This window comes from Pectinophora gossypiella, chromosome 19 (genome assembly GCF_024362695.1).
Source record: "Pectinophora gossypiella chromosome 19, ilPecGoss1.1, whole genome shotgun sequence".
In the NCBI taxonomy this organism is placed as follows: domain Eukaryota; kingdom Metazoa; phylum Arthropoda; class Insecta; order Lepidoptera; family Gelechiidae; genus Pectinophora; species Pectinophora gossypiella.
Window position 1 is genome coordinate 12841917 of NC_065422.1, and position 20806 is coordinate 12862722.

General features: G+C 37.3%; 1 protein-coding gene across 5 annotated transcripts in view; it reads right to left on the reverse strand.

Moving 5' to 3' along the window:
* The window catches only part of LOC126375676 (putative oxidoreductase GLYR1 homolog), a 342593-nt gene that overhangs the window by 278995 nt on the left and 42792 nt on the right, over positions 1 to 20806 (reverse strand). For all 5 annotated transcript variants that reach the window (XR_007567633.1, XR_007567632.1, XM_050022751.1 and 2 more), the window contains exon 8: positions 1819 to 1929. Coding sequence is in view for 3 of the 5 variants with exons in the window: in XM_050022751.1 (XP_049878708.1) it covers positions 1819 to 1929 (111 nt within the window). In the remaining 2 variants the exon portion in view is untranslated. The remainder of the gene's footprint in view (positions 1 to 1818; positions 1930 to 20806) is intronic.

A 20806-nucleotide genomic window follows, 5' to 3' on the forward strand; every position in this document is an offset into this window, starting at 1 on the left:
AACAATGATCGTGGGTAATTTATTTTTTACGAAATGGCAACGCAGGGTCGGATGACGTCAGCTGGGCTAACCTTGAAATGTTAGCTGTCAGTTTTGAGCATACCTGGGGCCTGTTTAATAAAACTTACAATTGTAAATTACAACGACAATTTGATGTTCATTACGTAGCTAATATGAAACTGTAAAATATTCGTGATCACACACTCCGCAATGTACATCAAATTGTCGTTGTAATTTACAATTGTAAGTTTTATTAAACAGGCCCCTGGTCTTCTTATAGGGATTCTCTTAAAATGCATAAATGGTTTTGTCATAATTTTCCTTTTCGCATAACGTTTTTAAGCATAATAGTACTTTCCCATAATAACATCTAAGAATACTGGTTTGTTAGGTATAACTTACTTTTGGACTAATATTTGTTGGTATAAATTTGATTCGCATAGAAATAGGTATCCATAATTCTTTTTTAGAATAATAGTGTTTTGTCATAATTTTTACAAGGCATAACAGTAGGTTATGCCTGATACGACACGATTCATTTATAACAAACATTATAGAAGGAAAAATTGAAGGGAAGAGAGAAAGGGGTAGACCTAGGATAACATTTATGAAACAAATAAAAGAGAAGGTGCAGGTCGTGTCGTATCGGGAGGTGAAGGTTGTGGCGGGAAGAAGAGAGGAATGGCGGTGACTCCACCGACAAGAGCGCAGCTCTTAAATAGAGAGAGAGAGAACAGGAGGTTAGGGTGTTTTTCTTACCAACATGTTTATCTTACACACGAAAAGTATGCTGAATGATGACCAACAGCATGAAATAGAGTCAAAAAATATAAAAAGTCACAATCATGAACCAAATGCAGCCAAGGAAAAAGTAAGTTTCGGAAATGTTCAAAGTTGTGCCAAAACTTTTCTTATTCGGAGTATAGTTTTTATGCTTATAATAATTATGCTTATATATCATTATTGTCATTAATTATTATGCTTATAGTAGTTATGAGTTTCAAAATTATGCTTAAAAAGTTATGACAAATTAATACTATGCGTAACTAATAATAGGACAAGTAACATTATGCCATGGTAAATTATTACATAAAAATTTATGCGTAAAAATAGAGAACCCTTCTTATACCATGATCCAAACACGATTTCAAACTCATAAAGTCGAATTCAGTGGTTTAGAGCCCGAGCTGGATTCGAACCAGGGACACTACGATGTAAACGATTAAATGAGGCATCTCATCTATCTATCGTACGCCTAAATATATAACAAAGGTCAAGCCCAAATCGTTTATTCGTCCGACCTTTAGGCAGTCCGTAGTACTTAGTACGCTTTAAATATAGGTCGGTTCGCCCCATGGGTTTTATCACCCAGCTGGCAAATCCCATTAAGGATTACGCTAAGGCCGCCACGGCCAGGCTTTTGCAGAAACACCTATATGTAAGTAGAACAATAACAATATATTTATAGTCTATGCCTAGCTAGACATTGTTTGAGATTCACGCGGTCATTATGATAATTAAAAGACTTAACACCGGGTTCTTACCAGGTTATCAGGGATATGAGATTGTTGAGTATTTAGCATTATTATTATTGATTTGGTCACATAGAGCGGATGAAGGATAATAGGATTACGAAAACAGTATAAAAAGCGAAGGTTCGTGGTAGGGCTGGCGGAGGAAGACCTAGAAGGACGTACATTGACCAAATTGGGGATGTCTTTAAAAAAGGTACAGTACGATCTACTCTGAACTCGTGTGCCTGTATGTTTCATTAACGATTTCCTTTCGTATTATTAATGTAAGCATAAAATGAATTACCTCTTTAGCAGCCTGTGGGTCCGCGACACAGGAGAAGGTGATATCAGCCTCCTCCACCACGTCGCATGGTGTCACTGCCAGTGTGGCGCCCACCTTCTCGAAATCTTTGCACTATGGACAAATAATACAAAATACATTTTAAAAGCCATACTACACACAAAAAAATACAATAGTAACTTATCAAACACTTTCAAGTTTCCCAAACTTATTTAAATTGCTGTCACAACGCCATCTATGGATTCTATCTATAAAAGTAAGTTCTTCCACCCGCCGCTAGATGGGGCCGCACGTTTTCAGTGGCGGACTGAGGACTCAAATCGATAGACGCCCGACTAGCGGCGTCAACGACCGCGCACGGCGTCCGCCACGCCACGCGCCGCCATTTTGATAACGGCTTTTTCTGACGCACACACGCTACGGCGCTGAGCGACACTGTGTTCAGCCTATGTAGACACGTGAAATTTCGATCGTAGCGCCGTATGAGATAGAGTTGGAAATTCGTAGTTTGATTCCTACGTTGGATTAAGCGGCGATTCCGTGTGCCGTTTTACACAAAGCAGGATTTTAGTTGAAATACGAAGATGTGACTACCTAGCATCTGGATAAGTTGCCGGTTTGCAGGCTTAGTGCAGCAAGTACTGTATTTAGCGAATGATGGAATGCAAAGATTACATTGTTTAGTGAATATGTCTGCTATTTCACTAGAGTTTCAGCTAATACGCTTGCCTATTCTTTATACTTACTGAAAGAAAGACCTCCCGGCGCGATTTTATTGGTATTTAACCTATTTATGGTTAACTAAAAATGATGACGGGGCGCCTGGCGAACTTTAGACTACTCAACTCTGAGCTTGTTTGTTCGATCTAATGTCTGGGTGAATAACAAATGAAACATGTATATTCGCTGGAATATTAAAATACTATGTAGGTACATGTTTGTTACGTTTATGACGCATTATTACTGAACTCAAGTACATTACGACTGCATGTCAATCAATATTTGAATCGATAGGCTTTTATAAACACTGCCAGCAAAACTATACCTAGCTTTTGTATCTGTCCGTGTATTATTTACAGACGATTAATAAACGGTGCCTTGAAAACCAATTTGGGTTGACCTACATTGTACACAGTTGACAAAAGCCGTAATTTTGTATATCGAACCTTGAAACTGTTAAAGAAAAAAGTAAACTACTAAGAGCAAACAAATCGAAGCGTCAATAAAATCATCAATGTAAAAAGACTTGTTTAGCAGGTTGTGATGTTTACGCGAGTCATCAAAAGCGAACGTGTTTGAAGGCGAATAGCGAAGAGGCACTAAGTAATAAAAAAAAAACAATTACGTCACACGAGATGCTGATGTCAATAAAGGTCACTCGTGTTTGTTGTCTCGATGTGACCTTATGTTACAAAACCTGCACGTGAATATTATTAATTGCTTTTACATTTCAACGCACTTTATAGGCCAAAAGAAAAACTTGACATGTCTCATGCTGCTTATTATACCGACATTGTCGTAGAATCGATTAAGGGATCAGAGACGGATTGTTCTAGATAGGCGAGGAGCTGGCAACACAATACAGAAAGGAAAACCGGCTGCAGGTTATTTTGTTGCTATTTGTAAGTCTACTGTAGACTGACAGAATATTGGGGGTGTATCGAGGTGTCAATGTCACCCTGAAGTAACAAAACTCTTACGCAAATTTCATTAATAGCTTGTAAACTCGTACGAAGTTTATGAGTATCTAAATTGTTCGACCAGGAAATGCCGTAAAGAATTCGCGACACAGCAGCGGTGGCTGATGATACAAACAAGGTCAGCATCGCAAATGTTTGCACAGATGTCTTGTCGATGCAACATTACAACAACCTATAAATAGGCTATTGGTTGTACGTTATCGCTTATGCTGAGTTTAATAGCAGCTAATTCCTTTCATAACTTCATCTATATCTATCTTCTTCGATTCGAAAGCATATACTCTATCGTTTGGTACTACTAGATAGCTCTATCTCGCTATCTCGTGGCGAAATTTCGATGTCTGCTGTACCAATATATCAAAATTAATTGCAAACCTGTCAATGGCACTTAACAATTGGCTTCATTATCGGACGATATGATACGTTCTCATTACCTGACGAGGTCATTGTTATTAAAATTGTAAAAATAACAGTAACATTATAGGCAATTTCGTTCTCTTTCACACACTCATCAGGACAAAGCACCGCACTGGGAATTTAACCCCGAATTGTGACTGCAACGGTACATTTGAAAATTGAAATGTGTAAAGCTGTTTGTATAAAGTTTGCCCGTTCACCGCCCGCTAGATAAAAGTTGTAGCGAGCTGGATGATGGATGAGTTGCGATAAAAACTATTGCAGTTTCTGCGATAAAACGAACTAACGAACATACATGTAGTTTATTATATGAATAAATGATCAAAGAGGTTATTCGGGACTCGACTCTAATGAAATATTTATATGAAGCGAAGTCTGAAGTTAGATGCTCAGTGAGGCGAAAACTGTCTATAAAAAATACCAAGAATAATTTTGACAAGTTACTTTTGTAAAGTCATTCTTATACATTTGGCTTGAGAAGTCATTGCTGTATAGAGATTACGGAGAACAACCATCCAAATTATGGCTTGAAGAATACAGATAACCTTCAAATTCCAGACGATAATGTAGCAGCTTGTCCTAAACATCTGTCAATTGCTTCGATCATATCAAATATATTTCAAGTACGGCGTTGGTCCAATGTATGGGCGGCATTCAAGTGGGCATGAATGCGATACGCAACCGATAGGAAGCCGCCCACAGCGTCCCACATTGCTGTAATGTAACATATGCAACCAGAGGCTGAACTTCGTGAATATTTTAATATGTATGCAAACTCCGGGAAATGATACACGAGTTTTGAATAAAGGGCAGATTGCTTCCATTATCTGTAGCCTTTTAAAAATCTGCGTTTTTGTTCAGTTTGTTAGCGAAGGAACAATTTTAACAAGTTTCATTGGGATTCGCTGTAGGCGCCAAAATTTCAATTACCTCCGTCTGGCATCCATTGATTTGACGCTATTGTTATTTAAAAATAGAAAACAATGGCCAGAAGAAACTTATACGAAGCGAGACATGATTTTTTGTATATATTTGGAATCTGACGCGAATCTTTGCGAATCTCCATGTATTTAGATAACGTCGCGTTATAGTGAAAACCACGTGTCTTTTTGAAAAATCACATTCGAATGATATTTTTGTTAACAAAACCACGCAATAGATACTAGTTTCAATCCAGGTAAAAATTTACGGTCTCAATTTTGACCCGGAATGAAATTAATGGAAAGAAATCGAGGTTTTGTTGATGAAAGTCACGTCGAAATGTGGTTTTTCAAAAAGGCGCTTACGTGGTTTTCACTATAAGCAAATCGTTTTAATAGGAACTGCGATGAAGCAATAATGTTGAATTGATGAGTTAGCACATCATATATTACAAATAATGTGTTACAGTATAATACATGGGTGAAAGGTTTCTGCGTAATACATCGGCATTATGTGAGATTATATCAAATTGATGTACAAGCGCTTCTGATGGGATTAATGCAAACAAATTAATAAGGTCCAGGTGTTATTTTGTTCAAATATTCTCTAATAACAAAAAAATATTTAAATATAACGAGAATCGGTCTATTATGTAATCCGTAAGTGTAGTTTCTAATTAGTTCGTATTACAAGGGCATATGTGCAACGGATTGTGCAAACGTCGCACCCAACCTCAGCGCATAATTATTAAAAAGTATATTTTCTATAACCGTACTCATGCAGTTATAAGAATCGGAGGGGATGTTAACATGGATATGACTAAATCAAATTCCCTGAAACTTCACTAACTTGATATTTTGGACAGTGTAATCTAATTAAAAATATTGTGTAATTAATAAGGACGCCACAGTCAGTGTTAAAACCCTTACAAATGGAACATAAAATTACCAGTGATTATTGTATTTGAAATCTCTCCAATTGAAAAAAAATATGACTGATTACAAGAAAATTAACCAAAAACATAATGAAAAGTATGAAATGTAATTACGGGAACCGATTCCGGTAGTACGCGGGTATTATCCATAGTTTTGATAATGTTTGCCCCCTATTTTTAATATAAAATCAATTCGTCTAGACTCCCTATAGGGGTGCAACTCGAAACAGATATATCTCATTTTATATAGAAGGTTACATCCTATTCATTTGCTAAATAAATACCCATCCAAGTAAAAGTTCATTGTTAATAACATCGAGACACGTGCTAATGTTGCTGAAGAATATTCCAGAACAAATATAGCTGTAGGCGAAAGTAGGACAAGCTAATTAATACCTAGAGATGGAGAATGTGGCTAAACATGTAATTGCGAGCTAAATAACCTACGACAGAGCTATTACCCACAGTGTATTAAAAAGAGGATACCTAGACGAACCTCGGGTCCACAGGCAATATGAAACCCGAATGAAACGCCAAATGCGAATTCCTACCCATTGTTTCCATTTAATAGGAACAAAGGCCCCAAACAGACTGAATATGCTTTTGAATTTAAGTTAGAATTTTGTTTCGAATACTAATGGACTGGCCATTGTGACGGGAACGAAATTGCGAGTGAATCAAATGCTTCTACATAACATACATAAATATATAACCTATATACGTTCCAGTGCTGATCAAATATTTCGATTTTACAAATTATATTACCGAATCTATTACTTGTACTTGGATACCTGCGTACTTTGCCAAACAATATTGATTGGACACTATTACCAATGATAAACTTGTGAACCTCACTGGATACCTCAGGGCGGGCTTAGAAGTCGAGGCAGACCGCGTAAAAGATGGTGTGACGACCTCAATGCTCATCGCAAGGATTGGCCGGAGATCGCGCAAAGTCGAGAGGAGTGGAAAAATCAAGGGGAGGCCTTTGCCCAGCAGTGGGATCGTATAGGCTAAATAAGATAAGATAAGAAACTTGTGAATATTATTTACTCACAACCAGTATTTCATCATTACTAGCGCAATCTCACAGAAGTCTCCTAGAGAAGATAATCCTCTTTTCAAGTAAGCCACTACAAGATAAGCAGATTTAATATTAGCTCCATTAAATATTCCAATCTTACTTTAGCATAAATCCAAAATATCTCAAAGACCAAACCCAAAGCCTTACATAATTACAATAACTTGTTGTAACTTTCAATGAGAACAATTGATCCTATTCATCAATGTTGCGAAACAAAACAGAATATCACGCGTCTAAACTTAACCTATTACGGTGTGACGTAAAAGGGCACGAAGTTTATGCAAGTGTGAGGTATTAATGTTAGAAATGTTAGAAGCAACCCACCCGTGACTATCTGTCCCGACGATATAGCCACCTGCCGCTTTTTTCTGTTTACTTCCAAGGGTGAATAATAGTATACATTTGTTTATACAGGTAAAGGTGCATGAAATGCAAGCAATAATGTATCTTATAACTAGCGCAAAAGGATGTTTGCAAGTAATTTAACGGTATGTTGCCCCTGTAAGCCCCAAGAGGGTAAGAATTCCTGCATTTCCTGCACCGCTGTGCACTGATACTGCAGCCTTTTATGTCTTATGTAACGAGTTCTAGAGACGCTGTGACGTAACATCGCCAGCTTTGAATCTCACGAGCCTTTGAATAAAATTGAGGGCGAGACACTACTCCACATTCATCTTCTTTTGTACCGGGCGTGAAGGTTACACTCGTCAATTTGAGCCAGCAAACTTGGCGCGTGATAACACCCACAAAGGCTTCTACGAATGGAATTTTATTCCTGGAATCGATTTACAAAGCCGCGTATTGGCGCACTTTCTATACATTTTTCCACAAGATCAACTGTTGTATTGAGTAACGAGTGGTTTTGAAAACCGAGTTATGATTTTTAATGCACGAGGCTAAAATAAGTAGGGCATGTGATGAAAATTGAGGACAAAACGCCCGCAACATACAATTGAGCAGAATGTTAGAGCCGTCGATATTACGTGGGGATGCGATATGAGGGGAATGCAAAGTTGTGTATGACGCACTTGCCGCTGGTTATAATGAAGCGACTGTGACCGAGCTAGTCATTAACTTCTGCCCACTCCGGTCCCTCGTCGTTCGCACCTTCTGATATTCCAAGAACTTCTATTTCGATCACTATCATATTTCCAGGTCCCTTTGAATTCAGGAACTCATGAAGGCTTGAGATTAGACGTTTTATGACATTTGTTCAATGTGAGCTACGGTGGTAGCTGATGAATATGAAGTGGACTGTATAACTAAATGAAATGAAGGAAAAACAGATACTTAGCTTTGAGAATTATTTAATATATTTTCACCAGTCACCAAAAAGCAAACGACAAGAAGTAAAACAAAATCAACATACAAAACGTCAAAAAAGAATAAATATAAAAAACATAATAATATAAAAAGATTACAAAACCTACGAAGAGTTCGCAACATTCAATAAAGAAAGCTTTCTTTATTGAACAAACGCCACGAAGCTTTTCCCAGTTTATGATCGATAAAAAACGTTAGTGTTAGCTAGCGTCAAGCTAGACTAGACTGAAACTTCATTTTATTTTGTCAATAGTGGGTGACATCACCTAGTACGAAATTCTAATCCATTATAAACCAAGTAACTAAAATTTACACGTGTTATAAATTTATTAATGTAATAAAATGATTCACAAGTTCACGATACAGAAGTAATTATAACAAAGTTGCCACTAATAAAAAGATCGTTACTTTTTCCTTGAAATTTTTCTCCAGGTTATTTGGTCAGCGTTTATAATAGAGTGTGACAAAAATGATAACAACATGAAGTGCAGGCAATGACTACCATTTTAAAATGAGCTGTCGCTAGTAGCCACGCCCAGGCTTCTAAGAACAAGTGAAGAAAATATCAGAGCTCATTTGAAACTAGTCACTGACGCAAGAAACAGTCTGGGAGACAACCCGACTTTCGGTATTTTCTGGCAATGTTCCATTAAAGCCCGAATTATTTTATAAATGGACAGGTGGCACTATCACGTGGAAAAAAAGTTATTTTCGATGTTATCTTCATTGTGATTTCCTTATGTGAGTGTATTTTATCTCCTCAATTCAAAGCAGATTGGCAAAGAATCAATGAAAGGGTTACTGAACTGGACGCCTTTGAAGTTACGTGAACATTCATCTTATATTAGCGTATTTGGGAGTTGGTTGGCCTGTGACGACAAAGGACAGGATTTTGAGCTTTCTTCCGTTACTTATTATCTCTGATAGATTATCGGATTTGGAATGTTTAATAATAGAAGACTCGTTTCCAAGGGCTTTTTAAGGAAAACATGGTTCTAAAGTTATTCTTAACTTGCTTAAAGATCAAAGAAACGTTAAACGCTCCATTTATTTTTAGATTCAATAAGTTTATTTATAAAGTCGAAAGTAACTCCTACTCAGTAGCGCAATTTTATACCTCATTTATGGTTTAATGATCTTTTTAATGGCACTGTCCGTCTGGTAACAAACGTGCACGTGATGAAAATGCTGAAGTAAAAAACATTGGCTTATTACAGGCACGACGCGTAATCGATCATCGGTTCCCAATCATTAGTTCCCATCAATTAAACCATTCACCGCGTATCTCCTAACAATTGAGGCGCTTGGCAATTTTCCTGACGAGCTAATTTCTTTGCTCTTGGCTCACGTGGCCAAAGAAGCGATGCAATGAAAGTTTCAGCTGTTAAAAGTTCTTCGAATTTATGTTAGAATTGTTCGAGTTTCGATTGGTTGTGAGAAACTTTGTTTGGTCGATGTCAAGGTTTAGAATGAGGCGGATGTTGGCAAGCGTGTGCCGGTCGCGTGAGCTATACAGCACATCGCACGTGCAAGCTACTTCGACTTCGCAATTGTAAACTAAACATTACTATGTTTCCACAATAAAGGTCTCCCTCCATACAAGAGAAGTACTGGCTGCATTCCGAAAGTATAGATTTTTCTAGAACTTCCACCTTGTCTTATAGAAATAGAGCCACGGCACGGTTCGCACTTCGCACTCTCAAACGCTCCTGAATCTCCGGCCAAGTAGTGAATGCCATCTGAAGCTTTACAAATAAGTTACGTCAAAAAATAAGATAATTTCAGCTGTAGGTATCGCAAACCCGTGTAGCGCTTAAAAATGATTTAAAAATGTTAGTTAAGTAGAAGTGAACCCAATATTCATAAGTCGATTTAACTATGCTGTTTAAATTCTAAACTTGGCACTAACGGCATCGCTTCTATATGCGCAGACCTTGTAAATAACCCATCACAACTTGAATATTAATTATAACTAAGAAATTAATTGCTCGACACGAGGAAAATAAGGGAAAAACATGTCGACACAGCGGATGAAGGACAGAGTTCATTTTTCAGCGGAATTGTTTAACATGAAGCTCCGCCTTAAGCTGAATAAAAGATGCGTAATGTTTCCATCGTTCAATACCACGATACGGTAAATAAACTGAGCTTGAATTCTACGAAAGCGAGTTATCTGATCGGAAATCGATCGGCATCAAGTAATTACAGTACGATCCAGCTGCCTACAGTAGCATTGTACATGTAGACTGCACGTATCTCGCCAGCATTGTCTATTTCCCGTAGAGATTGGCACGTAGTTTTTTATTCCACTTGACGAGATTTCATAGGTACACTAAATTGGACTTAATACGGTATACTTGTCCCTGACCATCAAATTCAAATTTCAAATTCAAATTCAAAAATATCTTTATTCAGTAGGTAACATAGTTACACTTTGAATCGTCAATTTTACATAACGAACGTCTCATCCGCCTAAAACTACTGCAGCTTCTCACAACCTGTATAGCCGGGGAAAAGAAGCTGCAAGAAAAACCTCGGCACAGGGCCCTAGACGTTCTTTAAAAAAATAAAAATAAACATAAAATATTGGTATACAATTGAGTAATTTAGCTGCCTAATATCAGTTCTCAGACAGTTAATCCCATGCATTCATATCTTCTAAATAATCACTAACTTTATAATAACCTTTTTTGTAAAGTTTTTGTTTAACTACTGTCTTAAAACAGTTGAAAGGCAAATTCTGAATGTCAATGGGAATCTTATTGTAAAAACGTATACATTGCCCCTTAAAAGATTTAGTAATCTTATGTAATCGACTGACTTGTAAAGCAAGTTGATCATCATCATCAAACCAGAGGTTTAGGTTCTATTCCCCGTCAGGATTATTTTGGAAAGGAGACTTTTTTAAATTGACTAAGGTCGTATTTCTGACGATATAGGAGCGCGGTGAAGGTATATTTTCAAGAAACGTTTGGCGTTTGGGTGAAAAGTGCTTATCATCCTTAAAGTGCTTATCGCGGTCACCAAGTCGAGAACAGAAAGCTGATTAAACATAATTATACATTGAACGTGTTTTTGATAATGAACTAGTTTTGCCATCTCGCTTCTTACCGACGCAGTTTGGGAATAACGTATGCGGCACTTGTGTTCTCTTTTTAAAACAAACGTAACTATCGGATCGACCAACAACTGGTTGCAGAAAAATACTGCATTATGACGTCATATATTTACATAGAAGATGCGATTTTCGCACCTACGAGAGGATTAATATTGTTTATTTCCTCTCAAATAATACACAAGTCCGCAAGATGACCTCTGCCAGGCAGGTGCAGGTTAAATACCTTAGTCGCCAGCCACAGTGACCCTAGTTCGATTCGCGGTCGAGTCAATTGAGGATAAGAACTGTTTCTAAATTGCTTCGGATTGTTCCCCCACACTAAACGAACTCTGGGAAATAATGGTTTATTGACGTGACACCTTGACCATCAAGAGGTTTTGGGTTCTATTCCCCGTCAGCGTCAGATTTATTTAGGAAACGACCCTTTTACAAATTAGCTAATTGTTATCACGTGGTTTCCAAGATTTGTGCCCGGTTAATGGCTATATGCTGGCCCCCTGTTGAGGAGTGGGTGTATATACTACAATGAACCTTGCCTATCTCTTCACATTAACCTACAACCGCACAATGGAGCAGCGTGGTTGACTATGCTCTATGATATGAAGCCTTAAGGTAGCGTTTCTCTGAAAAAGAACGTTTGGCAACTATTCACACACGTCCTCGTGACCTTGAAACTTGTATTGAGTAACTTGATCCATGCCACCGGAGGCAGTGAATGATCGTCATTAATTACGAAAGCGTTCCGTTCCCTCTTAATAGCTTCGGTTTATCAGACCCAATAATGGCGACGCGTTACACGCTCCATCGGTCACTATAGTAAACATCCGGATAATGGTGCCGGTTGCAGACTTCTGAATAAAATGGATTGGAGGAAAAGTTGTAAGGGAAATTGCATTGCATTCGAAGGTGCAACTTGTGCACATTATTGGTCTCATCTGGGATAGGAAAAGCTGCAAGTCATTGCTAAGACAGCCCGTTGCCACTCCCCATTCATTGACGAATTTGGTATATATACGCTCTTTCCGCATTATATACCCACACATTCATAAGATTACGCCTATTTATCGTTATGGTAAGCAGACACTCCGCTTACTACGATCCTGACACACAACTTTCGTTTTTTCCGCTCTCATCAGTCTTCATGCTTTCTCGCCTGTTGAGTATGTACTCTTGACCTGGTTTTCCTTTAAACCATCCTGGATTTGGATTTTACTCGTAATTAAAACTAAGAGGACAAAAGAATGCGGAACAATGGCAAAATTAGTAAAACAAAGAAAGAAAAGAATGTAGTGCAGCGAGAGAATTTTTACATCCGTTCTAAGCTAGCGGAAATGCTAAATAAAACTAAGTGGCCATCATTTATACTAGTAGTTCATTAAAGAAATAAAAGGTATCTTCCAGAAAATTTGTAAAAGGATACATTATAATAATAATCTTCGGGATTAAAACAGATACATTCTACTAGGTCTAGGGTACTGAAATTATGGTCTTTGCCAGCAACAATTTGCATATTCATTCATGGAATGACGAAACAATAGAGTTGGGAAAAATATTTTCTGTTGAACTGGGAGTAAATAACAGGCCGAGTTTAGCTTATCATCAGACATTATCACAGTCGTCCTGTGTCACTGACTTGCTTTTCAAACGGGGATTGCCGGTTCGATTCTCAGTGCCGGATTTGCACCACCAGCGATACGGCCCTAGTGGGCCATATCACGTTCGTTTAACAGAAGCGGATAACAATTATAAGAGCGATGCTCTGGCTTTTCTCTAACAGTACACAATGGAACGCAAGTTAGGTGTTTCCAGACAGATATGCACAATGACTCATTGCGTTGGAATCTGTAACATTGAGATGTCGTCGGTAGTTTATTCAAAATGATATAATCTACTTCGGAAAATTCAGTAGGATTCAAGATCATGTAGCAGAACCGCAATAATGAATCACGTCGCCTAACATAATGAACGTTAGAATGCGATTGTTGAAGTAAAGCAACTTTCGCAGAGGCCGGTCATAGGATGGGTGACCACAAAAAAAAAGTTTTCATCTCGAGCTCCTCCGTGCTTCGGAAGGCACGTTAAGCCGTTGGTCCCGGCTGCATTAGCAGTCGTTAATAACCATCAATCCCCACTGAGCCCGCGTGATGGTTTAAGGCCCGTTCTCCCTATCCATCCATAGGGAAGGCCCGTGCCCCAGCAGTGGGGACGTTAATGGGCTGATGATGATGATAAATACCATGAAGTCCCGCAGCTTAACGAATTGTAATTTTAACTATGCCTAGATAGATCCATATGAATAAACCGACCTCATGCCAAGGGACTGGAATACTAGCGAATAGGCTAGTTTCCAACTAGTCAAATCAGTTACTTTTTAATAAACGTCAAAACACAAAATTACTATGGAATTTGTATGAAAAAGCACACCGTGACGTCATAGAAAACGTGATAAAATGTAAGACTTATTGTTACGTTTTTCTTGATTAAAATTCATAAATAAGTTGAATAGAAAAATAAAATGCTTTTCGTTAGTTTTAGATCTGTCTTTATTTAGTAAATAAATTTTTCATAATTATCTTGAACTTATTACACGACCCAATTGTGTAGTTAAATAACTGGGGTTATATTTTTAAATGCTTTATTTTATAATCGGTACCTATAGGGATGATGTATCATTATACGTGGTCCTGCGCCGTGGCCGGATGGGACACAAATACCCACCTGAGTCGACGCAATCGGGTCACGAGAATGATCGACTCTTCTTTGTGAATGTCAAGAATCTTTTGATAAGCATCAGCCCATATCTACATGGATATTATTATTTATGGTTAATCTTAGTGGAAGGTCTATTAGAAATGTTCGTAATAATAAAAAAGACTTCATTGCTAACATGTCAAAGAATTTACACACAAACTTTAATTCTTAAGTGGAAAAAAGCAGGTTTATCACTGAAAGTGGTCTCATAGCTACTTATATATACTTTAAATATTTATCCCACAAACTCATCAATCAAAGAAAATATAAGCAAAGGTTGCCAAAAAAGGAGAGATACACATAAATCAATATACGTACTTTCAACTTTCTAGGAATGAACTGAAGGCCAAACAATATCTCTAAAACGAAAGCCAGTTAAATAGATCGAAGAAAACATAGTTACCACTATCACTGTTTGCTTGCTCGCCTGAAATTATTTAACAATTTGTTGCAATGACATTAAGTTCCTCCACCAACCCGCAGTGAAGCAGCATGCTGCATACCCCCTCCGGTTGATTGAGGGGAGGCCTGCGCTCAGCAGTCTGACGTAGGTATATAGGCTCATAATCATATAATCATATCATTTATTGCGTTCCACATGGTAGGAGGTTGGTAATATAAGGTGAGTAACACATATGAACCCGGATTGGGCACAGTAATTTAAAAGAGAGTAACAGCATAATTATTTTTTAGACTTAAACATAATAAATGTGAAAGTATACATAATTTTGACATAAAAGTAAAAGAAAACTACTTATCATTAAAAAACTCCTGGTTGTTTGTGTTATGTATGTATGCATTTAAGTTGAATACCTTAGCCGACTTCCACGTGTCCCAGATGAAGAGCAACTAGCAATTCGTTCAAGCCAGCAGAGGGGCGGTCTGGATATAGACGTTTGTATAATTCTAGCGGGATTATAGCGGGATCAGTGTCGCAAGCCGGATGGGACGCAAATACCGCGCACCTGAACGTTGTTCGAGAGAGACGCAATCAGGTCACCTGGTAACTGTGGACGCGTGTCACAAACTATGCTACAAACTTTTATCTATCTACTAGAGACCGGTAATGGATATTATACGCTATTCCGTGGGAATTTAGTTGTCTTTATTCTTTAAAACTTCTGTGCAAAAATAGCTTTACAGGTCCATGGGCTAAGGTTGATGCGTCGGAGTGAGTCGGGATTTCCCTTTTCATATTATAAAAGTCCAATTATTTACATATTCTCCTCTCTTTCTTGCCATTATTTTTCGGGTCCCTTGTAAACCTCAATTTGAATCACTGCTTGTTTTGTAGGAGCTTGAAATCTTGGATTTATCCGTAAGGAGTCTCGGAATATAAATCAAAAGAAAGCGGAGCTAAATAAGGACCGGTAATTCGTTTAGAAGGGAAGGTACAAGGGAAGAGAGGGAGGAGAAGACCAAGTAGAGCTTACATCGAACAGATTAAAGAGAAGGCGAACGTCATGTCTTATATGGAAGTGAAAGAATTGGCCTTTGATAGACAAGAATGGAGAATGTTGCACCGCCAAGAGCGTGGCTCTTAAATTAGTGATGATGATTTCGTTTACATAAAACAGTTAAATCATCGGTTCTGGCATCAACAAACATATCGTTAAAATGACTTAAAAATAATTAGCTGTAAAAGTAATTGCTATAGAAATGTAGTCGAGGATAATTGGTGTTTACCTCCAACAGCTCCAGACTATTAAAACTTTACCTTGCAAAGGGAACGGCTGACACGAGCACGGTTCTATTTCAAAGTACCCGTAGTACCTGCAAAGGCTGTTTGTAGAGCTATATAGGTTAGACGACAAATAGAACCTTTTAAAGTAGAACGCTACATTTATCTAGCGTAAATAGTTGCCCGTGACCGCGAAACCTTTCAGGCTGTGGTACAACGGGATAATGTATAAATAACAACGAACGAACCGTGGTTAGTTGTATTGTAGATGTAACGTAGTACTAATGGGATAGTAAGTTATGTTTTTGGACTACACTACAATAGACTATAGCAACAAATTGAACACTATTTTTTGAAATGACATTGCGGCCACATTAAACTTACAGTCCTAACATGAATATGAAAAATAATGGTTATCATATTTATATTATCAGTTTTTATAGTGTAACAATAAGCAACAAGGCCGGCTATTGCGCTTATTTTATTCATTTATGCATGTCCTTCACTTATGTCTTTGTGCAATAAAGAATTTTTGATTGACTGGACAACGGGACCTGACAGGTCCTCAATCTTCAGGTCAGACAAGTTGACCTAGAGGTGAAAAATGTGTAAGACTAAATATGTAATAAATGAATGAACGACAAGAATTAATCTGATGTTACTTTAGAAGAGTATTTTTGCATTGAGTCTGAAGTTCTTACAAAACTAACGGAAATCTTACAAATGCACTAGACTGTCATATCTTAGTCAACAAAGATAGCCAGCGCAAATAAGTGCGACTCTCTTTGCCGTACTTAATGTCCTCATTGTACTAAAATTGCAAGCAGCATCTATCTTATCTCAATAAAACCGAGTTCAACTAAACCAGTGTATTAGCCAACATCTCTCTCTTATCATGAGATTACTTGTATCAAAGTGTTACAGATTCTGACTGTGGAATGATAAGTATGTAAGCTAATGAACGCGGACAGTTTGCGTCATGCTACTGCGTGCTTTGTTGTTGACATAACGAACGCGTGCGCACCTGGTAATGTTATGATCCTCGTACATGTATAGATTGAATACATATGTCATTTCATAGCCCTTTTGCTGTTATGGATCGATCTGTTATGGACTAGATTTGTTGAAAAAAAATCTTGTAAAAAGGAAATAAGTAGTACGTATAACAATGATGGCATGGAAATTGTATAGGTAGACCTAACGATGAGGCATCCATTAAATAAATACACCTTTGTTCGTACCACGGCATAGAAGAAGAAAGACCTCTTTCTTCTATTCTGTGGTTCGAACTGTTACTGTTGAGCTAACAATGTTGGTTACTTTATCGGTTGCACATGTACGCATAGCGCTTGTAATTCAAATACTGGTCGATACTTATTCAAATCAGTTTTCATTCAAACATTCGATACATTGTGTAAAGAATATTCTGTCTCTTTCACACCATGTTAACTGACAAACTAAAATTTAAGTAGATTGCGTGCGTTGGGTGCCATCCAAACTAATTTAATGAAAGGTGCAGTCGAGCTGAAAAAGTGCCAAAATGTGTTTTTGGATCTTGGTTAGTTCGCACTGCGGGGTTCCCGCAACATTTCTGACTTGTGCAAATCTGCCAAATCTATGTTTATGCCAAAATTTTACCTTGACCGAGTAAATGACGCACTGAGGCAAATAGGTTACAAATGTGTAGCTTGAATTCGGACAACGAAGTTACGTATCTTGATTTTTATGCATCTTTGCCATACATTCCACTTGAAGTAGGTACGTTGTCGAACGTCAGATATTTTTAATTATATCTACTATGAACAGGATTGAAGCCGTTCGTTATTTTCATCATAATGCATCGTGTGATCATACTGGTTCATTCTCAGTTCCTATGCAAACATACGCAATTTCAATTCATTTTCTTTTTTACTCGAGTTTTTAACGTCTGCTGAATCGATTGTTACATTTATTTTATATATACATTCTTAACCCACTTCCTTTTCAAATGGTTTTTGCTTACCCTGGGCAAGTCCTACGACGAAAGCATTTATAAAATTCCAAAACGATATTGAAGGGTCAATAGTAACTCTCGTAGTTTCACGTCCTGCTATGCCCATTATTGCCACTCGGTAATTAAAAGTAGTTAGTTGTTTGTTAGCAATTATTCGGTTTGCGCCATGACCCACATGTGCAGTAACAATCCTATGCGTTCCGTATGCGATACGCACGTATCTGTATTCATATATTCTGCTATATACATGCTAGCAATAAAATTGATTTCAATCTTTACGGTACCGTTCGTTTAGAATGCAATATTCTCAGATTTACTTATATCCGTTCTTACTTACACCTACATACGTTTACTTACGGCACTTACGCTCGAAAGTCCTATATTGCTTTACTAAAAAATGGATTTTCAGAAAGTTTTTTGTAATAGGTTTTGGAAATTATTTATCTTAAATATGTATTTTATCCTCCTAAGGCCGAGATTTCCAGACACAAATGGGGTAATCTAACATATAAAAGTGTCTATTTACCTGTCGATAGATTTATGAGACACCGTTTTGATTGTAAATGGTTATTATTATAATTAAAACACATAATAACGGGTTCTTACCGCGTTTAAATGGGGATATGAGACTCCCGATATTATGTGTTTTAATTATGATAATAACCGCGTAAACTTAAAACAATGGTTATTATTACTTTGAATAAATAATAAAAAAGAAACTTGGAAAATGTTTCGTCAGTCTAATTCGTTCCTCGGTCGTTGCAATATGTGACGGCCAAAGGGCCTGGTCCCTAATTTCGGATGTTATTTCCTAAAGCTATTTCTTTGGCCTGGTACCTAATTTCGGATGGCTCTTTCCTAATTAATCAACGTTCCTTCACCATCGTAAAAATCTCATACTAGTCATTTTCGATACTGTACTGTAAACAGCCCTTGTAGATACATTCGGTCTCCCATGCAACCATGTCAAGATTCTCGATTGTAATCGGCTAGTACATAAATGTATGACTTGGTATGTCTTATGTAACCTAATGCGATCGTAACACACTATTACAATCTTATATGTCACTGTTATACTGCTGTTTATATTATCTGTCTAGTTTGATGTCACTATCTTATCGGTTTACTAATTCTACAATATTATGCCAATAGTGATCAACTTAATACCACGCCCGATTGAATTTCGTATATTAAGTTGGAATACGATACGAACGTTTGCAATACTGAAGGTCAAGATTCAAATGATTAGTTTAAATAAAGATATTTGTTTTCTAAGCATATTGTGTGTTATAGTCACATAACAATTACAGAACACTAACACTGTTGGCTAGACCATTATAAATGGCGGTACGGCTCAAAATCTATCATGTTGGGTTTAACAGAAAGCTCGTTGAGGTGTGGGTACTTAGTTCATAATGCGATTGATGTACCTCTGATTACCCCAGTGGGATATAGTTGTGAGTATATGTTATTTTAACAATTACAGAGCTCAGTAATAACTAATAATTAATCAACTATTTATATTTTGCTAGATTAGATACTGTAGCGTAACATATTAACATCTTTAAACCATGACCCTTTACTCCATCTTGTCCTTGAACCATATCAAAACTATTAATAGTTGTATCGATAGCATATCGTACACAAACACTAGCGTTGACCATATTTTTTCCGTCATATTTATAATATTACTTTTGTTCCCGAGATTGCCAATTGCATCGTTAATGTAATACGATATATCAGTTCTGTCATAGTCAGCAGTTTAATAAAGTTTTCTGTAGAAAATTCTTGATGAGCAGTCTTCATGAAAAATGACGGCAGCAAGCCCTGGTTTAAATTAATGAATATTTATATTTTTTTACGTCAAGTAACAGACGCTTGCTGTCTGGATTTCCACAGGGTACGAGGAAAGTGAAGGATCGGGTTTTGGCCGGGAAATTTTTAGAATGTCAGATTTAAAACTACAAACTGAACTCTTACATTCGAAAATGGAACAGGTACGGTTAACCGTTAAAAATATGAAGGAATTCCTTTGTATTTCATCACAATATAACAGTATTACGTTTGTATCCCGAGGAGGTAGGCAGAAGTATATACACCCAATCCTCGCCGGTTATGTTTAAGTCCCATGTAATTGAAGTCCCATGGGTCGAGCGTTTAACCGGACACAGATCCTGGAAACCATCTGTTGTCAACTATTTATCTATGATCCAATCCTGAATTTAAAGTAATAAAGTCGAATTCAGTTGTTTCAAGGCCGAGTCGGGATTCGAAACTGTGACACTACAATGTAAGTTATGCGTTGCCAGATTTAAAAGAGTACAAAACTGAAGCTCTGACAATCGAAAATGGAACGGGTAAGGTTTCTTTAAAACACTTTTGATCTTTCAAAAGGTTTCCGCTCTGATTCCCTTAAATATAGCACTATTTTGTTACGGTCCTACTAAGTTACTTTTTAAATTATGTAGACTAAAATAAATAAGGATATAAATTGCGTTATTACAGCGAACCCGATTGGTCAATTCAAATGGAAGCCTAACAAACAATGAATGTTTGTCGATTGCGACGCGACACCTTATTCTTCGCGTTTTATAAATATTATTATCGCAACGTCTACTGCGTCCGATGTTAGGTAACTTTTCAACAATGACTCACTTTCATGCGTCCTTCGTGGAGCTAGTAAAACCCGACAAATTCGCGTTGAAAGTGACTTTAGCGCGACAAAAGTCGAATGAACCGTTTGTTCAATCGGTTGAATTGGTTAATCGAAATTCATGTATCGAATAGTAGCTCTATCAAGACGGCTTAAAGTAAGTTATCATTCGTGTAGTAAAGGCGTCCCTTGTTTCTATACAGGGTGTTAGTGACATCGTAACGAAAATTTTCAGGGATGACGCAAACCATGATTCTGAGTAATTAACAAGTCTAATTTTCCGTCGCAAAAATATCGAACTAAACAAAATAAAAAAAAAAACACTAAAATCTTAATGAATTTTCCAACAGGAAATTACATCTGATATCAATTCAGAATCATGGTCTGAATCATGCCCTTCTATATTTGTTACAGTG